A 26,166-nucleotide genomic window follows, 5' to 3' on the forward strand; every position below is an offset into this window, starting at 1 on the left:
TAGTCAATCTCAATTACGACCACTGCATCATTAATCACCGCTATTTGGGCGAAATGAGCGCTCTGTTATTGATGATTATCGCCGTGGCGGAAAAACAAGACGCCGAAGGAGCTCCAAATGAAAAACCCATAAAGAAGGAAATGATCTCATGCGGAGCACACGAGTTTCCATTCAATTTGTCCATGCAATAAAGTGCAGACTTTAAAGCCATGTGCGACAGCTTTGCCAAGCGGGATTCCAATTTTCCCACATTTGTGGCCTCCACCCGAATCGATATCGTCAATCGTTTCACATCCCCCTTGTCCACTAATGAGGCCAGACAAACAAGTGGACGAAGATTGGGTGGAAAAAGAACTGAAGTGCAGTTCGGGCTTTCAATTACGTTTGATTGATTTTTCTGCAAACACCTCAATTTCTTCGTGAGGGTCTCTCGTGATGGCTCAACTGAATTGACCACTTTGAGTGCTTCCGCCGCCGATTCATGCTCCCCCCGTCAACGCGGAGGGTTCTTTTTAATATCCAAAATCCACAGATAAACCCACCAAACTCATCCATCATCCGTCGACAAGACAGCAAATCTCGTCACTCCCCATTCAGGGTCACGCCAAATTCATCCAATTTATTGAATTTCCCGAGTTTTCAACTCTATTTCCACAAAGTTGCGCGTGTGACCGTTCAAGAAGCACGGATGAACAGTTGCAAACCACCCCGAAAGATATGCACGAACTCCTTCACAGCTGCTGGAGTTTTTGCTTTCCAGCTCTCGAGATTCAATGATTTATGTGACACTCCACAGTGGGTGACTTCTTGTGCGCCTCGAGGGATTTTCAGAATTTTTAATACACCCACTGCTAAATTTTCTCCTCCTCGTGCAGAGGATGAACGGAAAAGCTTCAATATTTGTGTGATATATTGCGATTCCGAAAAGTTCTCTCTTTTTGCCCACAAACTTTGTATTATGCTCTATATCCCTAAATATGATACACTCAATAAAGTGCGACGTGGTAGATAAGAAGAGTATTTATTCGGCTAAGAAATCGAAAGTTCAGAGTTCGATCATTCGTGTTTTATTGTCTTAAAAAGGAAGTTGCAAAAGTGTCCTTTTACAAAGTTATTCTCATTCTAAATGCTAAGTAATTCGATGCTTTTTATACTTGCAAAACAAAACTCCATGGCTCGAAAAAAATACAATAAATTACTGTACATACAATTTCAAACAAATCTCTTGCAATATAGAAATATGAAATTGATTGTTCAAATTGACTTATACCAAAAAGTAAAACGCTCTTAAGTAAAATAATTGCGCAACACTTTGTTCTTAAATATTGTTCGTTTCTTGTACATCCACATTATGCCTAGCAAAACTCATGTCTTTTGTTTATATGTATATATAGAAAAGGGAATGCAAATCAAGCTCAATTGTATGAAATAAAAAGGGGAGAAAGTGCAAAAATGAGGTATATTCTTAATACTATCTTAAATCATTCTTATCGTCGCAAAGAGAATGGATCATACGGTAAAAACGGCAGAAAACACATTGTAAGAAAATATTATAATAATTATAAGATGCAGGCAGCGAGAGAGAATACAAGACAAACACTTACGTATCATGGCAAATAAGTCTTAAAAAAAAAACAATTGCTCGGAGTCGAAGATTGGTGTGGAGATGCACATGAGATTCTCTTAGTAAACTAATCATTCTTCTACGTTAAACTGAGGAATTTTGAAGAGACATTCATTTTCTTCTCTCTTTCTCTCTCGCTGCGATCACTCAAATAGAAGGGAGGAAATCATCTTACTGACATTCTCATTCGTCTCCCGGTCGACAGCCTCCTCATCTTCGCGTGCAATCTCCTGAGCGGCCGCCTCAAAGTCCGCTGCGCTGAGATTCGCCCTCTGCCGCCCCTCAGACACACACAGATACTTGGACGATCGGTATTTCTCCACGATGGCCTTCTGCTTCATGCTGGCACAGATGTGATGTGCTTTGTTCAGGAGGCACACGAGATCGCGGATGCTCGTCACGTTGTAGCCCGTTGTCTCGGTCAGAGAGCGCGTCCAGAGGCTTTGTCCGTGGTGGAAGCGTGCCAGAGCCACGCCGGCCGCCGCCAATTGGGACGGTAGAAACGGCAGAAAGGTGTCCGCATCGATGAGGGCGAGCTCGCAGAAGAACATGGCGAGGAACTTCATCGGCTCCGAGATCTCCTCGATGGCCGTGTACATGCAAATGAAAGTGTACGCCGTGGGAGTGGACAGATCGAAGGACAGCACCTTCAGGATGAGCTGCTCCATGCGCAACACCTGCTTGTTCGTGTACGTCTCGTCAGTGATGTAGACAAAGTCTGACGCGTCCGGCGGATAGATCTCCTCATACTTGGCCGCAATGTACATGGCCGTCGTGCCGACCAATTGCAACTTGCCCCTCACCACGGACATGTAGCTGAGGAAGCGGTCCACGTACGAGACGGCCAGATAGAGTGTCTCCGTGTCGAGCTTGTACTCCTCGCACACCTCCACCATCCAGTCCACGAGAACCGTGCGCATCTGCGAGTTGATGTCCGGCTGCTTCTGCAGATAGTTGCTCTTCGGCCGCGATCTGTGCTCCGCCTCGAGCAAGTACTTGAGAATATCGTAGCGATACTCGTAGATCTGCAGGAAGCGGTCGCGATCCGTTATCATGCTGATCTTCTCCGGCTTCGTCACGGCTGCAAGCAAGAGAGAAATTTTAAGTGGACTGGAGATAATCCCCTCTCAAACTACCAGACAGTTCTTCCGAGAATTCCATCATCCCCAAAATTAAGACTTTCTCGGATTAACAAAGGGTCTATCAAACCCTTGCCTCTAAATTTACCCTCATTTTCCCATCTACCTGTCGCACAAATCAAAGAAAATATCCGAACGATTCGAAGCTTTTAGTATTCTACACATAACCATGTTTAAAACCTTAAGCATTACGATGAAAGCATTTTCTACTTACGCAGCGGAAGTTCCTGCAGAGGATTTCTGTGGATGGCAAAAAGACGAGGTTAAAATCAAGCATCTTCAGAGGCAAAAGTGGGGCTCGCTTACCTGCTGTTTGTGTTCACGGCGGCTTCCTCCATGGTTTTGTTGAGCTCCATGGAGACACTCTTGATGGAAACATCGGCATCTTCGCCATCCTCCTCATCCTGATATATGGCGATCTGATTCTGCACGGCCGGCACGACATTCTCACACTTGGACCGCAGTATATTCTTCAGATTCTCCCTGCCCTTGAAGACATTGTCCACCCGGATTAGCTGTTGAGGAATAAGAGCATATTGACCCAACCGCACCTGAGGAATTCCACCAAGCCACGATGCAATCTCACCTTTGTGTTCACGTTCTCCTTCTCTGCAAAGGCTCGCGACATTTTATCATCAGCCCGGGCCTCCTTGTTCACGTCCATCTCCCGCAAAGTATTCATGTTTTGTTCGGGCTGGGAAAGCGTCGCCATCTCTGCCTCCGTTCGCGCTTTCCCCCACTAACACTGACTATTTCTCCCTCTTGTTGTTCAATTCCTTGAACAATTACCTGCTGATAGGGTGTCGATGCTTACAGACTACATGCAGAGCACTCAAAATAATAATAAGGATAGGATGCAGGGAGGAAAAATGAGAAATAAAACGCGAAAAACAGAACGCCACAACGAGGAGCGATGCAAGTATGACAATGATGTGAAGTTGGTCTCGATAGCGTGACAGCCGTACAAAAGTGCTAGAATACCCCATGGGCCGTTCTAGCAGTTTGGCATTTTCGCCCGTTGGGCACTAAGCAATGCTAGTGGCACATCAATTTTACACCAAAAACCCAAATAATTCCAATACACAAATTTATTTCTCAACAAATTCCACTTTATTTTAGAACAAAAATAACAAAAAATGAGTATGTGTCACTATCACAAGCGGCACTGTGTTGTAAAATGCAATTTTATTGCTTAATAAATTTCCGATATAGGTATACTTATAATTTTGCTTTTAAAATTTCTCAAAGGAAAATCTCTCATTTATACTGACTCATGAACTCCTTGTGGAATTTATCAAACATGCCGAGCATCTTCTTGAGTTCCTCTTCTTGTGGCAAAATCGTCGTCCTGAAGTGATACGTTCCCTCCTTTTGGCCAAATCCACTGCCTGGAACTATACAAATGCCTGCAAAGCAAAACAACATTATTACACAATTCCATACGGAAGATCGTGCATTTTGCCTCACCTGTTCTCTCAAGCAACTGGAATGCATAGAAAACGTCGGGTTTCTGGCCCACCTTCTTGGCTGCCTCAATTGCCTTGGGCGGGAGTTTGAACTGCGGAAAGGCGTACATGGCTCCCATCACGGGATTGCAGGAGAATCCCTCGAAAGAATTGAAGGTATTCGTGACCATCTCCGCTCGACGCTTCAGCGACTGCAGCACACCATTCTTCTCCTTGATGAACAGCTCATAAGATGGCTCACCGGGTTGCGGAGGATTCACCACACAATCAATCGCCGCCTGGCCAATGGTGCTGGAGCACAATTGCGCCGAGATCGCCTTGAGAAGCATTGCCTTCACATCCGGAGCCATGTTGAGAATCTCCGCGTAACCGCCGCGGATGCCACACTCGCCCATGTACCCTTTGGACACGGACATGAAGCTGGCCATCTCCATCTTCGAGTAGGGCTCGCCCATTTGCGTGAGCACCTTCTTAAATGAGTGAAACTCGGAATCCTTATCGTATATGTTGTCCTGATACACCTCATCGGCAAAGATGAACAGTCTCTCTTTATAGGCGAACTTGATGATCTCCTCAATGTTTTTCCGCGTCAGCACTTGTCCGGTGGGATTTCCTGGGTTTATCACCACAAGCACACGAGGTTCACACACTCGACGTGCCTCCTTCACTGCCCTGTCCAGCTCAGAAATGTCCAGTCCCCACTTCTTCGACTCATCCAAATAGTAATCCACCTCTTGCAAGTCGAACTCGGCAATGGAGGCGGAATACAGCGGATACTGAGGAATGGGCACCATCACGCCGGACTTCTTTCCGTTCACCTCAGCATGAAACAGCGCCAAGATATTCTTGATCGCCCCTGAGGCACCAGTGGACAGGATGATGTTGTCCGGATCCGAGGGAATGCCACCATCGCGCTTCTCAATATACTGCGCCACGTGCTTCCGAATCACCTCAATTCCAGCTGAATCTGTGTAGGATCCAACTGAGCAGCCTCTTGTGCCGCTCAAAATTGTCCTGGCGCGCTCCTTGACGTCATCAGTTATGCTGGGATCCTCGAACAGGGCGTCGTTGAGTACTAAAGACAAAACCTACGAGAAAAGACGCGAGATTAGATTACATTGTTCGTAAAATTCTATCAGTAAAAGAGATTTCGGGAAAGATCAACAGTCAAGCTAAAACCTGAATAGATTTTTCGGTAAATTTCCAGTCTCTGAAAGAGCAGAAAGAAGATCATCGGTCAGCATGACGCTCCACAATCTATCCATTGTCACGAGATCAACTGGGGATCTCTTCGCTTGATCTCCCCCTCATAGAACATTGAGAGAAGAGTGACACTTGGCGGTCACAGTAATAATTACATACGATTGAAATAATAAAAATCTGATCATGCTTTAGTATTTTGCCTCCCAATAAACATTTTACACACATATTCACAGTCAATAGACACAAAACCTTGACTCTCACTCTTCGACACTCTTGATCGTAGGCTCTGAAGCAGAAAAAACCGCTCGTTTTTCTGCCTCGACAAAACAATTAGATTGAGAGCAAACAAATTGGTCTCTTGTAACACTTTTCGTCACCATTACTGATTGATGAAGCCAAACACCATCACTTTCTCGTGTTATTAGCGCTCTATATCAGATCAGAATGACGCATTTTCATCACTTGTGGAACTTCATCAAATAAAATTCACAAATGGCAAAGGCGCAACACACAGAATATGAGAGTAAAATGTATGTTTAGCTGTTTACTCAAGTGATTTGTGTGCATTTTGAGCGAAAAAAGTCACAGATTACCAGGAATATTTATGTGAGCTTTGTGCTAGAAGTTGTTTTGTGAAAAATTGGACAATAAAAAGAATGTTTGAAATTCTCTCGCTTCAGTGAGATTCTCACTCGGGCACCAAAAACATTATTTCCCGCTCAAATTGTTGCCAGCAAATAATCACAATTGATTGTTGAAATGTTAGAATATTATTAACACCTCTCTTTGTTCTGTTTGGCAATTTTTATCAAGATTTTCCCCGATAAAGCACAAAGTTTTCTCTGTCAGCCTTGAGAAAATGCATTTCTGCAGAAATGGAACTCACTCTTTGTCACTTTATGCCCAATTTCTATAAATACTATCCCAAAATGAGAGGATTTTTTGCTGATATATTACTCGTGAAGATTCATCACGACGGAATCGCATGCCAAAGATCGTACCATATTTTATCACGACATCACCAGGTGATATTTTGCATATTAATTCGCTTAAAAACTTTATAGCCACACAGACAATTCCACGGCTTCCACATTTCCAGCAGAAAATACAGGAAAATGTCCAACTTTGTGATATCTTGAAATAATCAATCCATTATTCTATTCATTATTAGTCGCCTTTCGACCTCTGCTCAAAATATGCATTACGTAGAATTCGCCGGATAATCTTATCACGTGTGAGCTTCAATGAGTGTCTGGATTTCATCACAATTACCATAAACAAATATATTTTTAGCTTCCATATTGCGGAAAACTATCTCCGCATCTAGTGAGATAACATTTACGCTACACGTATATGTTATTCAATCGATTTCAGTGGAAGTTGCCTTTAGACTAGCAAAATATTTGCTCAAATTTTAGACAAAATCCCCAGTAAATCTCCAGCAAGACAACAAACTGTGTCTCATGATCATCTCACTATCAATGTTTCCATGAAGAGCCAGAAAGACAAACATTGTTTACGACATGGAAACAAAAATGAGGAGAAATGCCCTCGAGTGTGACAGAATCAATTGAAAAGCGAGGTGTGTGACTATCTTATCAGAGAGACGTTCGCTGTTGAGCAATAAATGACCGATATGAGGTCGTTTTCCAGCAGGATTTCCCACCCAAACGATGTTTTGCGCGGGAAATCGCGGTCTCACCTGACGAAAGAACGTGATGGGCTTCTGTCCCATGGCGTGGCAGTCTCCGATGTTGGCCCTGATGACATCCTTAAAGGGTTTCTGCATGCCCTGCAAGACATGGATGGAGAATTGCATAAGACTTCTTGGAAATGATAATTGTACAGCGCATGCGAGACTTTCACTATCGGCCAAGTCAATGAATTTTTCATGTTTTGCTATGTGGGCCAGACAATGCTCATGAGAGAGAATTTATTGGCACGATGTGAGATACTTTTGGCTGGTGTGAAACAATAGAACATGTGCCGGGCGGAAAAGCGCTAAAATTCAATCTAAATGTGATACACACTGTTTGACCTTGTCGAGGAAATTCTTGAGGGCACAAAGGTGAGGATTATCGGCATTCTCGCAGTCGCGTGACTCACCTTCTCGAGCTCCTTCTCAATTTCCGTGGCCCGGATGACGAGGGGGCCCCTCACGGCGTACTCCATCACCTTGATGCAGGGATTGAGGTTCTCGATGGTGAGGAACTTCTCACTGGTCGCGGTGGCCATGGTGCGATTTATTGTCACTTGCACAGACGACGCGCTTCCCTTCACGTCCGGAGGCTGACTGAGCGCCACGCAGTACGGGCGGAGGCCGCCGCCGGGACGGCACACACTCAGTAGGCGGCTGACGGTCGACATGCTTGCCCCTTCTCTCAGCTCTCTCTCACCGTCTGTCTCGCTCCCTCGCTCTCAAGCTGCCTCGTGCTGTCCTCTTCTCTCCCACTCCTTCGCTCTCAGCAACACGCTGGAAAAGTCCCAGAGAGAGAACGAGTGTGAAGAGCAAGAACAACACTTCAATCCCATAACTTCCATTATCTCTTATCAGAGGACAAAGTGCCTCCTCTAAATAAGCATATCAATCAATTCGAGGAGCATTTTTACCGCTCTCTCGCGACGCGAAAAAAATAATCGCATCTCGTCACGCCAATTAAAATACGACGGACAAAATTCGCGAGATTATTTTTGGGGGGCAAAGCCTCATTTTAAGTGTCATGCGCTCTTTGCTCTCCCATCCATTTTTCCTCACAAGGAAAACTAGCACTTTTCTACGGAAAAAGGCCACTTGTTTCCACACAGTTTCCCAATTGGAAACACCTGGTCGTGTAGGTGCTACGCAACTTGACCGCGAGCCAAGAAAGTCGAGCATTCTGTGTCCCGGGAAAGACCTCTGATTATGTCATCAAGTTTTTCCACTGTAGACTCGAAGGAATTCAGCCTCCCGTTGCGTAATCAATGTAGGTCAAGAATTGACGCAATATGTGCAGTATTTGTAAATATTTTCCCCAACGGTTGCGTAGATAATTGCTTTTTTTCGCGGGAAATTCACAAATTTTCCAGTGAAAATACAGCAGAACATAACCTTACATTTGTGAATACTTTCTCTCAAAGCTTTTTCTGCACAGTCGCACCGCGTAATTTCACTTTTTTGCACACACTGGGAGAGATAAGCACTTAGGAGACAACAGTCACTGGTGAAAATGCGAAAAAGCACTGGCAACAGAAAGATTTTCCTCCCAAAAAGTTTGGGTCTATTTTTCCGGCATCCCCACCACGAATCACTGAGCCACTGGCACTGCCATGGCTTGCGTTGCCATGCCATCAGAAATTTGAAATAATTCTAGCACAGTAACGGCCTTGGAAGTGTGACTCGACAAATTCATTCAATGGATAATTAATTCTGACTGTTTCCACCTGAACAACACACGTTTTTGTATTTATTAATTTACTTTATTTATCGCAGTTGGACGGTTATTAATTGAATGATATCTGTGTGAATTGCGTGTATTTTTAAAGTGGATATTGCTCTTTTCTCCTATCTTTTGTTACCATCACTCTTTCTGTTCTCTATTTTTAACTCTCATCCTCCTCTTTAAATATTGTCGTGCTGCTCTAAAACAAGAAAAATAAACAGAAATTTACAGAATCATTTAAAGAAGATAAAACACTTTACAGAAAACTCCTAGTATTTCTGCTATCGATACCGCGGGAATGATAAAAATGTCTCTTCTCACGTTTAACACTCTACGAGATTTCTCATCTATAATATTCCTTATACTCAATATATTTTCATATTATTCTTCCTCCTCCTTAACATTTATTTACAGTGTCTCATATCCTTTTAATGTCTACTGGAACATTTTGCATTTATCAAATACTCTTCTTCAAATCAACAATTGTTTCCTTACATGGAATGTTTGTTCTGACCCTTCTTCTGCTCTTGAGTCTCTCGTCTTTTTTTTATCCTGGGAATGGCTCATTCCTCGTCAGGGACTAAAATTTCTCCTACATTATTATTTTTCACCAAAACCGTCAAGTATAAAAATATATAATAAATCGTCTATTGACACATCTTTCTATAGGTCTTTTGTCGCCTTTCTCCTCGCTCTCTTCCTCGTTCTTCCTCTTACTCCCTCTCTTTCGCCCCCTTTCTCTCTCCGTCTATACAATTATTTTATATTCTCTAATACTAGTTTACTTGTGAAATTCACACTTCAAAAAAACCCCTTTCTTCACTTTCACAATGATAATATCTTCATGTTATCTCTGTGTTGTTCAATTAGAAATTCAATCATTAATAGAATACAAATAGAAATCTTTCACATTTCAGCCTATACACAAATAAAATAAAATAGTAATACAGACAACAAAAAATAATTATTAAATTGAGGAAAAATACTTAATATGTGAAGATCTTTAAAAACACATCTCTAAAAAAAAAGATACAGGAATGTCTCACGAGTGAATTTTCATGGATACTGTATTGCAAGTGAGCAGAGGATTCCTGCGAGGATCCTCCGCACTTCTGAGCTTGGCTCCACACACACATTCACGCCTGAGTCCTCGCGGCGCTCTTTGTCGCCCGCGAAGACAATCGGGGGGAGTTGTCACATGTATCAGCAGTCGGACTTGTCCTCCTCCACCAGCTGCTGCGTGTCCTTCCCCGTGTCGGCCGAGGGATCCAGCTCACGCGGGCGCAGCTGGAGCTGCGGTGACGTCCGATGGGTGATGCTGCTGGGCGCCAGAATGGCCGAAACTGGCTCCGTGAAGTGACCAGACTCGGATTTGGGCTTGGGATTCCCAGGCACCTCGTAGATTCCTAAGAAGGCAGACACATTCCTTCAGTTAAGAACCCCCAAGAAACAGCCCACATTCAACTCACCTGAGCCATTCTCCATGTTGGGCTCTGTTGTGGTCCCTGACTGCACGGCATCGTACATGGGATTGCTAAAGTCCCTGGACTTACTGCTTACCGTTTCTAGATTGTACCCGTCCAGAGGCGCCACATTGGACGCAGGAACGGGTCCATTTGGCGGAAAGCCGGGCGCATTGAACTCCACATTTGTGCCATGGCGGAAGGAAACGCTTTGGGACGACGAGAGATTGCTCAACCGAGCCATCTTCCCGAAAGGCCTCTTCCTGATCACATACCACACCCCACCGGCCGCCAAGAGCACCAACAAGATCACCATGATGGGCACGACGATGGCTGCGGTGTTTCCGGCACCATGAGAATGCGAATGTCCCAGAAGCTTCTCACAGTGGGATCCTCCAAAGTCAGACAGACATGCACACTCAAGCTCTCCGTCGGCATTCTCTGTACAAAGGCCGCCATTCTGACATGGACAGATCCTAGGCGATGGACGAGGACGCTCAGCAGCTGGAAAGCACAAGAGGTTAACCATAAAACTCCTTGTATTTGTTTATGCAAAAGACAAGAAACTTACCAGCGTCGCAAATCACCTCGGCGGTGCTTCGATGGGAAATTGGAGCTGTGTTATCTGGACAGGCACAGTGATGACCTCCTGGAACCAGGAGACACAGATGGGAGCATGGACTCGAGTGGCATTTGTTCTCCAGAGAAGTATTGTAGCGTTGATCGTGATACACTAGAAATACAAAACCATGAAGGCTAAAGAACTGCTCAAAGCCTCAAAAATATTCACTCACCCTTGATTCCTGATGGATTAAGAAGATTCCTCTGAACGACCACTTGAACACCACGCCCGAATTTGTCCTGTCGAATGAGCTCTCCAGTCTCCTTAGTCACCCAATAGAGATTCGACTCGAATACGTCTAGAGACACCGGATGTCGAAGTGCTTCCCCGCGAATAATCACCTTCCTCAAACTGCCATCCTGCCTCATTGATTCAATTGTGTTCAGCTTCGTGTCCACCCAGTAGATTGTGTGATCCATGGCATAATCGATGGCAATTCCAGCTGGATGGCGGATCTCCTCAGTGATGAGCGGCCTTCTCTTTGATCCATCCATCCAAGAGACTTCGATCTTCGGCGCAGATCCTGCATCTGCCCAGAACATTCGGCCTCTCTCGGGATCCACAGCCACAGAAGTGGGAACTTCTAAGCCGGCATTGATCAGTGCTCTTCTATACCGTCCATCTGTCTTCGCCACCATCACCTTTCCTCGAGGTTTCGTGCTTGCTCGGTCAATTTCTGTCCAGTAGAGATTATCTGCCAGCCAATCCACGGCGATTGACGTGGGCTTCGATCCACCCTTCATATTCAGGTCCTGGGCAAAGCCAATCTTCACTTGACCATTCTGAGCGTTCACCATGTAACTCCTCTTGATAGTCTTATCATAGCTATCCGCCCAGAAGATCATCTGTGCTGTGGGATGATAGTCAACAGCTTCGATTCTCTTCTCCGCTGCAACCACATCAATTTGCTCCTTAGCCTGAAAGATAGAAAATGGTGTAAATCAGATATTCTTCCGCCAAAAATCTTAGAAATCCCACCTGAAGATCAAATCCCCGTATTTCAGGTCCATTCGAGTAGATCAGCATCACATCCTCCTTTTCGGCCTTGCACACTCCAGACATTCCATCCGACAGGCGGAATCCTGGCTGACAGGAGCAACTGTAGGTTCCATTGAGATTGTGACAAATGTGAGAACAAGTGTGGATACCAGTGGTGCATTCATCAACGTCATTGCAGTGCTTGCGATTGTCTGGCGTGATAATATAGCCCGGATAGCAGGCACAGATGTATCCACCGTCCGTTAGATTCAGACAGTGATGCTCGCAACCACCTCGTGTGAGATCAGAGCATGTATTCTGCCGATGGCATCCCAACTCATCACTTCCATCGCCACAATCATCCGCATAATCACACACTTGATGTCTCTCAATGCATTTGCGATTGGCACACTGATACTGTCTGTATAGATCGCATGGCTTCTGCCTAGTGGCACAAAGTGTCATATTGTTCTCATCGGATCCGTCGCCACAATTGTCCACTCCGTCGCAAATCTGATAGCGAGCCACACAGCGGTGATTGGCACACTGGAAGCGCCTGAGAGTGTCGCAATTGAAATTCGAGCAAACCGCTGGTGCCTCATCAGAATTGTCACCACAATCATCAGTGCCATCACACAGATCAGATGGCGACACGCAGAGGTTGTTGTCGCACTGATGCCTGGACTCCGGACAGTAGCGTCCACCAGGGAATCTCGGCGGACAGTCAGCCTCATCAGACATATCCCTACAATCGCGATCACCATCGCAGCGGAAGTAAGCGGCAATGCAGTGTCCAGAAGCGCACTGGAATGTACCATTCTTGCACTGGAAGCCCTCGCAATTGAGCTCATCACTGGAATCTCCGCAGTCATCCTCATGATCGCATCGCCAGCGGGTTGAAATACATTTTCCGTTGGTACAGCGGAACTCGGATTCTGAGCAATCGCGATACTTGCCCTTGCATTGCTGCTCCGTTTCGTCACTTCCATCGCCACAATCATCGGCAAAGTCGCACATCCACTGCCTGAAAGACAAGGAAGTTAGCAAATCCACAACATTTCCAGATAGAATATGTTCAACTCACTTTGGAATGCATCTGTTGTTGGCGCATTTGAAGTCCGTTTCCGCTTGACAAGGAGGACAATTCTCAGGAAGTTCATCACTATTATCGCGACAATCATCCTTGCCATCGCAGAAGAGCCACTTGGGAATGCAGCGATAATTGGACTGTCCTGGACATCTCTGCCATCCCGTGGTGCAATTCTTCTGGCGACACATATACGCTGGCTCATCAGAATCATCACCGCAATCGTTATCGAAGTCACACATCCAGAGTTTGGGAATACAGCGTCCGTTCTTACAGCTGAACTCGGTCTCAGGATCACAGGATCGTTTATCTGGCACAAGGAAATTCCATTTCAAAACAATATCGCTGACAAAACATTTAAATAAAATACTCACGACAAATGGCAGGATCTTCATCACTTCCATCCTTACAATCTGCATCACCATCACATTTCCAGCTCTCCAGAATGCATCTGCCACTAGATCTGCACTTGAAGTCTGATTCAGGACAAGGAAGATCACAATTCTGCTCATCGCTTCCATCACCACAATCATCAGTCCCGTCGCAAATCGTAGCTGAGGGAGTGCAGTTGGTATTGCGACACTGGAAGGTTCCAGCACGACAGTGCCTGGCCGGACACGACGCCGGTTCATCGCTGCCGTCCTTGCAATCCTTCTCACCGTCACACTTCCAGAACCATGGAATACACTTCTCATCAACACCGCCACAACGATGCTGTCCAGCCGTGCAATTCGCGATGCACGTCTTTGTATCTCTGGCCAAGTAGAATTGATTGGGACAGGCGCACTTGTAGCTCGGCGCTCCTTCCTCAATGTAGCCCTCAATGTTGAGATACGTGGACTCTGGCGGTGGTGAGAGAAGACAAAGGTGCGAGCATCCTCCATTGTTCTCACCGCAAGGATTTGGGAAGGGTATCTGTCTTAGCGGATGACTGATATGCAAATCATAGGGTCGATGGGTGGTGTTTCTGATTGTCTCCAGATTCTGACCGCTGAACTTATTAGCCCGTCGGATTGCTTTGAGATTCCAGTCGCTCCAATAGAGCCAGTCATCGAAGAGGGTGAGAGCAAAGACATGAGGCACTTGAGTTCCCGACAGGACAATATGCCTGTGACGTCCCTCGAGATCAGCAAATGCAATGTAATCCAGATGAGCATCCGCCCAGTAGATTCTATCCGTGAAGTAGTCAATGGTGAGGGCATTTGGCCATGCAATATCATTCTCCCATGTCAAAATCCTTGAGAAATTAGATCCATCCATGCCCATCTTGGCTATGTAAGCCTGAAGGTGCCAGGACGTGAAGTACAAATACCCAATTCCTGGGTGCACAACAATAGCTCGTGGATCGACAACTCCACTCTTCAGCGTCTTCCTCTTCGTGCCATCGAGTTCCGAGACATCGAGATTCTTAGAGTGTCTATCAATCCAATAGAGCTTCCTACCCACCCAGTCCACAGACAATCCCTCAAGTCCATGAGAGTCATGTCGAACCACAGGCTCCTTCTCCACCTTCTCAGAAATGTCCTCCTCTCCGTAGTGTGAACGATAGATTGTCTTGGCCGTGACATCACAGAAGTACATGTACTGATCCCGAGAGTCAAAGTCCAGCGCCACGACATTCATCAAATCCTGATGAATTAGATTGTATTGCCGTCCATCCACTGACATGTTTCTCACGTAGTACTTGTTGGTGAAGATCAGCCAGGGTTCAATGTGGTCCTTCCGTTTGCACGTGTGCTCATCAATTTGGCGTTCGTAATACCGGTCATCGCACTTGCAATAGTAGCCGCCAGGAGTGTTGGAACAGTGCTGAGAGCACACGCCTGGTGTCTCAATGCACTCGTCAATATCCGTGCAGGCCTTTCCGTCCGAAAGGAGTCTGAAAAGAACACCGAGCACAGCATTAGGATGAGTCATCTCACATCTGTGACCTCTTCTACTCTACATTCATGCATAAAGTGGAATAATTTACAGAAATACTCACTTGTAGCCTTGGTTGCAATCACAGTAATAGCCCGTGAGAGTGTCTACACATTTGTGACCACACTGGTGAATCTCAACTTTAGCACATTCATCAACATTGCAGTGCAGCGGCTCGTCCGAATCATCCGAGCAATCAGACACTTTGTTGCACACCAAATGGTAATCAATACACTGCCCATTGGTGCATGTGAATTGACCAGCGGGGCATGTTACGTTCTCCTTCTTGCATCCCACCTCGTCTGATTTGTCTCCACAATCGTCCTCCCCATCGCATCGATATTGATTTCTCACACACTTGAAATTCTGGCATGTGAACTCATTCGTCGAGCATGTCTTGTACTGTGAATTACAGAATTTGCCCTCATCCGTGCCATCTCCGCAATCATTGTCGTGGTCACAGAGCCATCCCTGAAAGGACAAACACCCTTGAGTCCCCACCACACACGAAAGCTCCTCACCAAATCACTCACCTTGTTTATACATCGACCATTCTCGCATGTGAACTGATCATCGCCGCATGGCTGAGGCTTTGGACAATTGTGAAGTGTTGTATTCTCATCAGCTCCATCCACACAATCCGGATCGCCATCGCAAATCCATTTCTTGGGTATACACTGAGACCTGCCCCAAGATTTATTCTCTTCACACGTGAACTCCGTCTCCTCATCACACTTGCGGTCATCTGCAAGCATTGAGAGAGATAAACATGTGTTAAATGTAGCATAACAGGTTCATTATAAATAGAGACAACCACACTCACTGCACTGATGTCGATTATCTTCGTCACTGTTGTCCAGGCAATCATTGTCTCCATCACAAATATAAATCCTGGGAATACAATTGCCATTGTCACATGTGAATAGATCCCCGAAGCATGTCCTTCCCTCTGACTTGCAGTACTCTGGCGGCTCATCAGCTCCGTCACCGCAATCGTCATCCCCATCGCAATACCAAGTGGCCGGGATGCAGCGATGATTAGGGCATCTGAAGCTGTTCTGAGGACACGTTCTCTGAGCACAGTGAAGAGCATCTTCGTCGCTATTGTCACCACAATCATTGTCCCCATCGCAAAGCCAATAAGGCTCCACGCAAATATTTGTCTTCTCACACTTGAGATGGTTTGGCGGGCAAGTAGTATTCTTCGGGCATCGCTCATGAGTTTCATCTGACGTGCCATTGTCCTTGCAATCATTAATCCCATTGCACACTTGGGACTGAGGAATACATCTGCCATTGAGGCAAGTAAACTCTCCATCCACACACGGTGGGTAAGTGCATCCCTCCTCATCACTATTGTCCTTGCAGTCATTCTCATGGTCACACTTCCACGTCTTGAAGATGCATCGACCATTATTGCAGCGGAATTCATTAGGAGAGCACGAATGGAAGGCACAATAGTTAGTATCTTCATCACTGTTATCTCCACAATCATCATCTCCATCGCAAGCCCACATCCTAGAGATGCACTTTCCGTTGCGACAGTAGAATTTGCTGGTGTCACAAGTGTGATTCTTTGGAGCGCACATTCGGCCTTCATTTACCAACTTCGAGTTGTCATCACATTTACATTCTGCCGTACCATTCGGTCCAGGATGGCAGCTCTGAGCGCATCCACCGTTGTTCTGGAGACACGGATTTGCCTGGCACTCTTGTCTGCTCTCACTATAAATGTGAATGTCTCGAGGAGAGTCTTCCAACCGCTTCACCATCTCATACATATTTGCACCAGTGTGCTTCTCTGCTCGATAGACGCCGCGCAGTTGAAGATCTGTCCAATAAATATAGTTACGATGGATTGTTATAGCGAAGGGATATATCGTGGCCGCCACTAGAACTTCACGCTCTCGTCCATCGAGTTGTGATCTCTCGATCTTTTCACGCACAGCATCTGTCCAGTATAGCATGCGATCCTCGTAATCAATCGCGAGTCCACTAGGTTGGGAGAGATCCTTATCAATGATGGCTTTCTTCAGTGATCCTGCCATTGTTGTCCTGAAGATCTTTCCAGACGTGCCGAATCGCCCCCAATCCGTGAAATAAAGAGTGCCATTGCAGGGATCGAGAACAATGGCTCTTGGGCGTTCCACTCTCGAGATCATCACTAGTGACGATCCGTCCGTGTTCATGGCATAGATTGAATTGTTCAAACTATCTGTCCAGTAGATTTTCTTCTGTGTCCAATCGTAGGCAATTCCTTCTGGGTTTATGCCTTTCATAAGGATCGTCTTGACATCTGTCGCTGTTGGGTTATCAGCAACTGTCGATGCGATCTTCGACCATGGTCGAATTTGAGTGAAGAACAGCTTATTATCCGCATAGTCAAAGTCCAAACCAACAACATTCGTCAAATTGCCCAGTGTTTTGAAAGGCACTCCTGTTGATCGAGGATCCAGATTGATTCCTCGAATTTCCGTTCGAGTGGAAAACACTACAAATTCCTTCACCAGATCGCATTTCCTGCCATCTGCACTCAATTTTCCAGTAGCACACTCGCATCGGAAATTGAGTCGACCTCCAGGATTGCTGCCGAAGTTCTCTTGCGGGAAACTGAAGCATAGTTGATCACAGCCACCATTTCCCAGTCTCAAGCAAGGATTGGTGTCATCTTGAGGTTGATTAGAGACGTCATAGATAACAATGTCGCGCAACTTCTGCAAATTGGTTCTGACTTTCTCAGGAAGAGATATGTTTCCAGGAAGTTTTGATGCCCTAAACACTGTCATTAGATTCCTATCCACCCAGTAAACATCGCTAAGATAGACAGCGATTCCCATGGGATTTGGCAAATTGCGTCGAATCACTTGACGATTTCCACCGCTATAAGACACCTTTTGAATCGTGTCAAGCTTGGAGTCAACCCAGTAGACATCATGGGTCAGCATGTCCACAGTCAAGTCACGAGGATTTGAGATTCCTGAGGTGACGACAGGTGTCCAGTTGCTTCCGTCAAGATAGGATTTTCCAATTCGTGGATATTGACCATAATCGATCCAGTACAGCAATCTCTTCACAGGATTCACAGCCAATTCCCTCGGAGCATCAGTTGTGGTCTTCACCAAAACCCTCCTGTTCGTCCCATCTAACCAGCAAACTTCCACGTAATTCTCATGAGGGAAGACATTGGTAAAGTACAGATTTCCTGCCACCCAATCGATTGTCAATCCTCGAATACCATTGCTTCCAATACCATCCTTGATCACATGCTGCAATTCCGTGCCATTCGGACGCACTCTGAAGATTCCATTCCAATGTCCGCGATTGTACTCTGCCCAGTAGATCCACGAGTCTCTGTACACCACATCGACGTGCAGGATGTGATGTCCACTTCCTGTAATCGGAACCATTGCTTCGGTGCTGTCAGTAAGACTGAATCCTCGAGTAATGTCCAGTTGTCCCACCACTGCAAACTGTTTGTACGGAGTGCATCCCACTTCATTGTCCTTTCTGTATCCCACTCCACAGGCACACACTCTGGAGCCACTGTCAGACGGCACACAAATATGCTCACATCCTCCGTTATTCGATTGGCAAGGATGCAGAAGCATTGAACGCTTCTTGAAGATTGTCATACTCCTCAGATCCGATTCATTCTCCAAAATCACTTTGGCATTGTCACCATTGGGCAAATCCACTCTTACAATCTTCTCAAAAACTGGATCCAGATAGTAAAGTCGCGAATCGAGCACAGCCAACGATTTGGGTCGGGAAATATCATCCTTTTCAGAGAGAACTGTTTGTCTATTCGATCCATCAGTTTTCATGGAAATAATTTGCGGCGGATGTTGCGTGCTGAAGTAGACAATCTTCCTGTCAATGTCCACAGTGATGGATTCCGGATTGTCAACATCATCATGTAGCACAATTGGATTTGATCCATCCATGTTAACCCGACCAATCTTTGCTGGCACACCAAATCCACCCTCATCCGTCCAGAAGAGTTTTCCATCTGTCGGATCCAAGGCGACACTCTTAGGCTTCGATACGGATGTCTTGTTTCCGTCATTCGCAAGAATTACACTTCTGTGGCGGATTTTGCCATCGACTCGCACTACTTCGAAATTGCTAGCCATTCTGTTGCCAATATAGAGATTTCTGCCCAGCCAGTCGAAAGCAATCACATAAGGAGCTCCAATGAGGCCTGAATCCATGCCCAAGAACTCCGTCTTGTTGCCTCCGCCGTAAGGTGTTGTGAATATTGTGCAATTTTCATCATCATCCTCGCGTCCTTGCACCCAGAATAGTGTCTCGCCCTTGCGATCAAAGTCAATTCCTGTGCCACTTTCAATTCCAACCACAGGAATGAGAGCTCCCGCCCTCACATCTCCTCCGTTGATCGGCACATCGACAATCTGTGTTCCCTTCAACACCATCAAGTAGGGATTCTCCTCCTCAATGCATCTTCCGTCCGTCTCAAGACGATATCCAGGTCTGCACTTGCAAGAATATCCCGTTGACGCTGAAGGACTCAAAAGGCACATGTGCTGGCAAGTAGCTCTTGAACAGGGATTGTCTGTGATGGGTTGCAACGATGGATGATGCACATGAATGGACAGTGGTTGAGAAATTAAATGACTCACAACAGTCTGATTGTTTCCCTTGAATTTGTGCGCTGACAACACTCGATTGAGTTGTCGATCAGTCCAGTAAAGCGTGTCCTCAAAGAGCGACAGAGAATGCGGATGTAGAAGATAGTGACTTCCCGCCAATACTTGCTGCCGGCCAGTTCCGTTGTAGTAGCAGAAATCAATGAAGTCCAACTTCGAGTCAGCAAAGTAAACTCGCTGTGTCGCAATATCCAGAGTCAATCCATTTGGCCAGTAGATCTTTGTATTGATGATCGTTTCTCTCATCGTTCCATCCATTCCCATTCGCTCAATTCGCGGATTTTCACCCCAATCTGTCCAGAAGAGCCATTTTGTCCCAGGACTTGGATCCAAGCACATTCCACGAGGTTGTGTGATGTTCTCTCGAGCCAGGACGAGTCTGTTCGTTCCATTCTCCGACGAAACCTCAATGGTATTGAGTTTGCTGTCCAACCAGTAGAGATTCTTGCCTATCCAGTCATAAGCTAGACCCTCTACAAGATCCAGGCCAGTTGATATGATCTCCCTGGGCTCCATGCCACGATCCAATCGTGAGATCTTCTTCAGCTTCATGTCGCTCCAGAATATCGTCCCAGTGTGCATATTTGACGCTGTGGCCACCACATTCTCAACAATTATGGGCACTCTCTCTAATCCTTGCTCCTTGAGATCCGCCACGAGAATTGAATGACGATTGGAAATTATGAGGAAGGCTGCAGTGTGATTTACAGCCTTGCAGGTATGCTTATTTGGCTCCAGAATGTATCCATCTGTGCAAGAACAGAAGTAACTGCCTTTGGTATTTGTGCACTTTTGAGAACACAATCCTGCCGGATCGCACTCATTCAGATCCTGACATGTGAAGCCATCTGGAGCGAGTTCCTCTCCAGGAGGACAGATACACATGGCTCCCAACGGAGTCTTTTGGCACCCATTGGAACAGAGACCACCCTGATGCTGACATTCTGCCAAATCACAACCCTCACCCTCATCAGCGCCATTCGGGCAATCGGGAATGCCATCACACACCGAAGAAATGTTAACGCAACGTCCAGTCACTTCGGGACAGAGCCACTGACCAGTTGGACAGCGGAAAGGAGGAGCGACACACGCGTGTTCAGCACTCTCGTCACTTCCATCGCCACAGTCATCCTTGCCATCGCAAATGTACGCCTTGAAAACACAGTGAGAATTGTTGCATTTGTAAAAGTTGTTCGGACAGGAAATTGCCCCACAATCCTCCTCATCTGAGTGATCATCGCAGTCCTTAGAACCGTCACAGTGCCACGCTGCTGGTATACAAATTCCACTCGATCGACACTGGAAGTGTTTCTCCATGTTACACTGATTTGGTCCCACAGAAGGACATCCCAGCTCATCACTTCCATCGTTGCAATCCGGAATAGCATCACACTTGTACGACTCCTCCACGCATTGCCGTAGATCTGCACACTTGAATTGATTGGCAAGACAAGTAATTGGTGGACAATCCTTTTCATCCTGCTTGTCGAAACAGTCGTCATCTCCATCACAGACCCACGATTGAGGAATACAGTGTCCAGTCCGAGGACATGTGAATTGGAAGTAAGCGCAGGTCTTCTCAGCACAAAAATCACCCTCATCGCTGCCATCGCCGCAATCATTCTCAGAATCACACTTCCAGATGCTTGGGATGCATCGGCCATTCTCACAGGCAAACTGAGATGCAGCGCAAGTCACATTTCCACAATCCGCCTCATCACTGTGATCCCCACAGTCATTCTCCTGATCACAGCGGAAATTGAGTGGAATACATCGGCCGGATTTACACTGAAATTCATTTGTACCACACGTGGGCTTCGTGCAATTCTGCTCCTCATCGCTGTTGTCCAGACAATCATCATCACCGTCACAGAGCCAGGATTTCGGGATGCAACGCTGGTTGTTGCACGTGAAGTCCCAGGAATTTGGACATGCCTGAACAGGAGGTTCAGCATTGGGATCAGCCACACATGTTCGGTCATCATCGTTGATTCTCTCGCCATAAGGACAAGCGCATTTCACCTATAAACAGAAAACAGAAAATCAGCACTTGTCATGAAAAATCTTCCAATAAGAAGCATACCTGAAGTCCTGTGGAGTCGTTTCTTGGAACAGCGAAGCAGAGTTTCTCGCATCCTCCATTGTTGATCGAACAGGGTTGATTGGAGTCAATTGACTGCACAAGGTGACTGTACACTTTAACGCCGTAGAGTCTATTCGTCTGAGGCTCTCTCACCATGATCTCCTCCTGCTCTCCAGTCAATTTGTGCATCCTCACAATAGCATCGAGCCTCCAGTCCGTAATATACATCCACTCTTCGTGAATCACAATGGAAAACGGATGTCGAATGAGTCTAGAATTGACTGTCTTAATGTCTGTTCCATCGAGATTAGCGTGCTGCACATGATCTAGAAGAGCATCACACCAGTACACTCGATCCTCCTTGAAGTCAATGGAAAGACCATTTGGCCAACCCAAGGTAACATTCTTGAACACCAGCAATCCAGATCCATCAGCATTTGCTCTCGTTATATTAGCTGGTCGATCCCACTCTGAGAAGAAAATAAAGCCCTTGTTCGGATGCACCACAATGGCTCTGGGTCTCTTCAGATTCTTCAACAGTGTCCTTCGATGTGTTACATTCCTGGTAGACAGAACATTCAAAGTTCCCTTGCGACTGTCAATGTAGTACAGATTCTTAGATGCCCAATCCACTCCCAGACCTTCCACACCCTCATTCTGAGATGCTAAAACAATTTCCCTTCCAGTTCCATTCCTGTGCACTCGATAGATAACATCCTGCAGCACATCAGAGTAGTAGATGTGTTCATCTCTTGCATCATAATCCAGGCCTACGAATCTGGCTCTTCTGGAGACAACAGGCAGAATGGCATCACTGAATCCTTCAATCACCGGATCCAGGACTTTTCCTTTGATGAATCTCTGTTGGGAATACATGAGGAATTGCTGCACGAGGTGACAATTTCTCAAATCACTCGCCAACTGCCAACCCGTGTGACATGCACATCGGAATCCCAGACCAGAAGGAGCTCCCTTAACTGCTGTCACAATGCACATTTGGGCACATCCACCATTGTTGTTACCACACGGACTCGAGACGCGGGGTTGGCAGAGGGCATGCACTGTCACGATGGCTTTTGGTTCCCGAATTTCCTTTGACTTGTAAATAGCTTGAATACTGGAACTCCCCTCAAATCGATCAACAGACATTATTCCCTGCTTCGTGGCATCTGTCCAGAAGACTCGGTTCTCAAAGAGCGCCAATCGCGATGGACTGGGAACTTGTTGACCTCGGAGAATCATTACTCGATAGCCGCCATCGTAGTCCACAGTTTCAATATAATCCAGGAGGGAGTCACACCAAAACACTCGCTTTGAGATGACATCCACTGCAACACCAGAAGCTTTGTAGGCTGCCTCAGAGACTATCGATCTCGCGTGAGTGCCATCCATGTGCGCCCGCAGAACTTGTCCACCATCAGCAACAAACATCAAACCAGATGTGGGATCCAGCGCCAAGTCTGCTGGACTGGTTAAGTTTGACCCCAGCACCACAGCATGCCACCGTCCGTCGAGTTCAAACACGTCCACTTTCTGACCCACGAAATCCGCCACATACAGCTTATCTCCAATCCAGTCCACAGCCAGAGCCACAGGAGCCCAGGTGCCTGGCAGCGTCAGGTCTGACCCCCCAAAGCCTCCGTCATTCAGTGGCTGCGATTGCACTTTGCGCGTCTTGATGTCTGACCAGAAGAGCAAGTTCCGCGAATGATGAAACGCCACTCCACTCGCTCCAGTCGCGTTGGCCACGTTCTTCGCCTCCTGTCCATGCGAGGACATTCTCACAATGGCGCGATCATGAGCAAATATCAACTCGAGACTGGCGGCATTTGGCGCAATGCATCGACTTCTTTCCGTGAGAGTATATCCAGCGGCACAGGAGCACGAGTATGAGCCATCCGTGTTCACACAGAGCTGGTCACAGTGGCCCCACTCAGCGCACTCATCCAGATCCGTGCATGAACGATTGTCTGCAGCCAGAGCTCGACCCGGAGGACAATAGCAAGTGCCTCCCGTTAGCGATGGGCCACACTTGTGCTCACAGTTGAGAGCGGGACATGATGCAGTGGCTGGAAAAATAACATTGATCGAAGAAAACCATTAGTGAATGGTTTGAAATTCAGTGGAGAATGATTTTAAAATCAATATGAGAAGCAATTAGCTGACGTTCAGCAAATGAGCACCATGAATACCAATCAAATTATAACGAATTGAATCTACATACAATTATAATTATTTATACGCTGCAATTAATTCACATTGATTGAGAGGAGTAATCAATGGAAGCTGAGAGAAGGAATAACACAATCTCCACTTACAGCATGCCGTCTCTTCGTCCGCCCCATCCTCGCAGTTCCTCTTGCCGTCGCACAGCTGTGACTTGGGGATACACTTGGGCGTGCCACCTGGTCCACCCTGTGGGCAGAGGAATTTGTTGTCTGGACACGCAATCACTGTACAATTCGTCTCATCGCTCTTGTCGAAGCAATCATTGTAGCCGTCACAATGGAATTTGCTCGGGATGCAGACCTCATTTGTGCATCGAAACTGTCCACTATGGCATGGAGGGAAACCTGCAATGGACAGAGACATACATGGGTGAGCAGATCACAAGGCTAATCGGGGAATCTCGTCCGACTTACTGCATCCTTGCTCATCGGAATTATCTCCACAGTCATTTTTGTGATCACATTTCAGTTGAAGATCGAGACATCGCTGTCCATTGGCACATCGGAATTGGTCCAATCGACACGACACCCCCGGACACCCCTCTTCATCGCGCCCACTCCGACAGTCCAGATATCCGTCGCACTTCTTCTCCTTTGGCACACACAAATCCGTCACATGGCCTCCATTCATCGTCGCCTGTTGCCCCTCTGGCGCCGGCCCACAGTGAATGTCGTCCTGCAGACACTTCCGATATGCTTTTTTCCGTGTTTTGGCGGGACGCAATTGGGATTGAGAATGACAGGAAATTCAATTTAATTTAATACTCCACTTTTTGAATCGTGCTCTTTCTCTCACTCCCACTTTGTGGCCTTTCTTCTTCTGCCAACACCAATTTGCCCATGAGGTCAATGACAAAAGTTCAACGAGCCAAGTGTTGTTCCCTTTTTCTTACAAATCAGGGACGCAAGCACTTGTGTTTCAACATTTTATCGATACACATAAAAGACTTTAAAGTTTCTGCGAGAAAAGAGACTTTGAAACTCTTTGGAAAAAATAAGCATTAAAACAAACTTTTAGCAAAGCACAAAAAATATAATAGTCCAACAGTAATTGTCTCTCCACATAAAGAAGTTTAGAGAGAGGAACAACTTGTGAAAATTCACTTCATTCCTCGAGAGAGATAAACTTTCATCGGATTTTCATTAAATAATTTGTTCGACACAAAACTCGAGAACCAAAACAATAGTTTAACCGAATATACATGAAATTCCATTAAACACTGTGCAGAACTACTCTAGAAAATCACATTTAGATTCAGATTCAATTGGTAAATTGGCATGGAAAACTATGAGCAAATTCTTAATGGAGTTTCCTCTTTGTTTCCTTACAAAACAAACACTGTTCTTTCCACTGACATCAATTGGGTGTGAGAGAAAGATTGGGTAGAATTGAGAGACACTTACGACAATCTGACTCGTCAGATCCATCCACACAGTCAATGGTCATGTCGCATTTGTAATGTGGCGGGATGCAGTAGGTCTTATTGAAGACATACTGATTACAGCTAAATTGCTGTGGCTCACACTCAGGTGGAGCTGGAAGAGAGATAGAGAGAGAGACGGCAAAAAGTCAGGAAGGAAAACTATGTATGAGAGCAGAGTAACGTGTTAAACATAAATTTTCCAAAGCCAAAATCCCACCCATTCTCCCCCTCAGATAGTTTGTATTGAAGGAGGAAATATCACATGGAGTCACACTTTTTCCTCTTTTCTGTCCATTTGACACATTTTTCTTCCGATTTTTTTGAACAGCATTTTTTGCCAATTGAAAGAAAGCATGGTAGAGATAGAATGGAATAAAAAGAGACTTACGACACGATTGAAATTCATCCTCCCCCTTTTCACAGTCTTTTTGATAGTTACACACCCACAGCGATGGTATACATTTGCCCTCAGAACATCGAAACATTCCTGTTGGACATGGCACTTCTGGCACACCTAAAAGGACAGAAAGGAAAAAGATAAATATAATTCACTTAACATCTTTTGTCATTTATTATTTTATATCCATAAGAGCATACATGCGATAAGGAAGTACAAATAATGTCAAGTTTCTCTATTGATTTTTCCTCTTTTGACCACTTTCGTTTACTCTTCCACTTTTCCACCTTATGGATTAATTAAACTTCACCTTCAAGGGTGGAAAAGTCAGGTGGATTTAATTACATTCACTTGAAATAAGTACATTTCATTTATAAGAGTTTCATTATATATTTCACTCGCTATTCCATAAATATCACGAGTTGTCAGAAAGAACTGAAATATCA

The 26,166-nt window shown here is 45.7% G+C and overlaps 3 protein-coding genes across 3 annotated transcripts in view; all 3 read right to left on the minus strand.

Moving 5' to 3' along the window:
• Positions 1-1,056: 1,056 nt before the first annotated feature.
• Positions 1,057-3,691, minus strand: LOC132259359 (G2/mitotic-specific cyclin-A). The gene is made up of 4 exons (XM_059756956.1): positions 3,350-3,691; positions 3,070-3,278; positions 2,978-3,003; positions 1,057-2,705 (listed from the first exon to the last, which is right to left on the minus strand). The coding sequence occupies exons 1-4, from the start codon at positions 3,473-3,475 to the stop codon at positions 1,768-1,770; spliced, it is 1,299 nt and encodes a 432-aa protein (XP_059612939.1). The 5' UTR covers positions 3,476-3,691; the 3' UTR covers positions 1,057-1,767.
• A 215-nt stretch (positions 3,692-3,906) lies between these two features.
• Positions 3,907-8,734, minus strand: LOC132260626 (alanine aminotransferase 1). The gene is made up of 5 exons (XM_059758871.1): positions 8,526-8,734; positions 7,539-7,905; positions 7,135-7,224; positions 4,231-5,317; positions 3,907-4,169 (listed from the first exon to the last, which is right to left on the minus strand). Exons 2-5 carry the CDS (start codon positions 7,797-7,799, stop codon positions 4,021-4,023), a joined length of 1,587 nt encoding a protein of 528 aa, XP_059614854.1. The 5' UTR covers positions 7,800-7,905; positions 8,526-8,734; the 3' UTR covers positions 3,907-4,020.
• Positions 8,735-8,978: 244 nt separating this feature from the next.
• LOC132260627 (low-density lipoprotein receptor-related protein 2) overlaps positions 8,979-26,166 on the minus strand; it is a 41,117-nt gene continuing 23,929 nt past the window's right edge. The window contains exons 3-17 of the mRNA XM_059758872.1: positions 25,712-25,837; positions 25,304-25,435; positions 24,314-24,595; positions 23,990-24,244; positions 21,672-23,740; positions 15,745-21,610; positions 15,455-15,666; positions 14,986-15,392; positions 13,376-14,880; positions 12,999-13,311; positions 11,915-12,938; positions 11,109-11,853; positions 10,886-11,047; positions 10,321-10,818; positions 8,979-10,257 (exon numbers count right to left, since the gene is read on the minus strand). Of these exons, the coding sequence (XP_059614855.1) occupies positions 10,055-10,257; positions 10,321-10,818; positions 10,886-11,047; positions 11,109-11,853; positions 11,915-12,938; positions 12,999-13,311; positions 13,376-14,880; positions 14,986-15,392; positions 15,455-15,666; positions 15,745-21,610; positions 21,672-23,740; positions 23,990-24,244; positions 24,314-24,595; positions 25,304-25,435; positions 25,712-25,837 (13,799 nt within the window). The 3' untranslated portion in view covers positions 8,979-10,054. The remainder of the gene's footprint in view (positions 10,258-10,320; positions 10,819-10,885; positions 11,048-11,108; positions 11,854-11,914; positions 12,939-12,998; positions 13,312-13,375; positions 14,881-14,985; positions 15,393-15,454; positions 15,667-15,744; positions 21,611-21,671; positions 23,741-23,989; positions 24,245-24,313; positions 24,596-25,303; positions 25,436-25,711; positions 25,838-26,166) is intronic.

The sequence above is a fragment of the Phlebotomus argentipes genome, unplaced genomic scaffold (genome assembly GCF_947086385.1).
Source record: "Phlebotomus argentipes unplaced genomic scaffold, Phlebotomus argentipes genome assembly scaffold_18, whole genome shotgun sequence".
NCBI classification, from domain to species: domain Eukaryota; kingdom Metazoa; phylum Arthropoda; class Insecta; order Diptera; family Psychodidae; genus Phlebotomus; species Phlebotomus argentipes.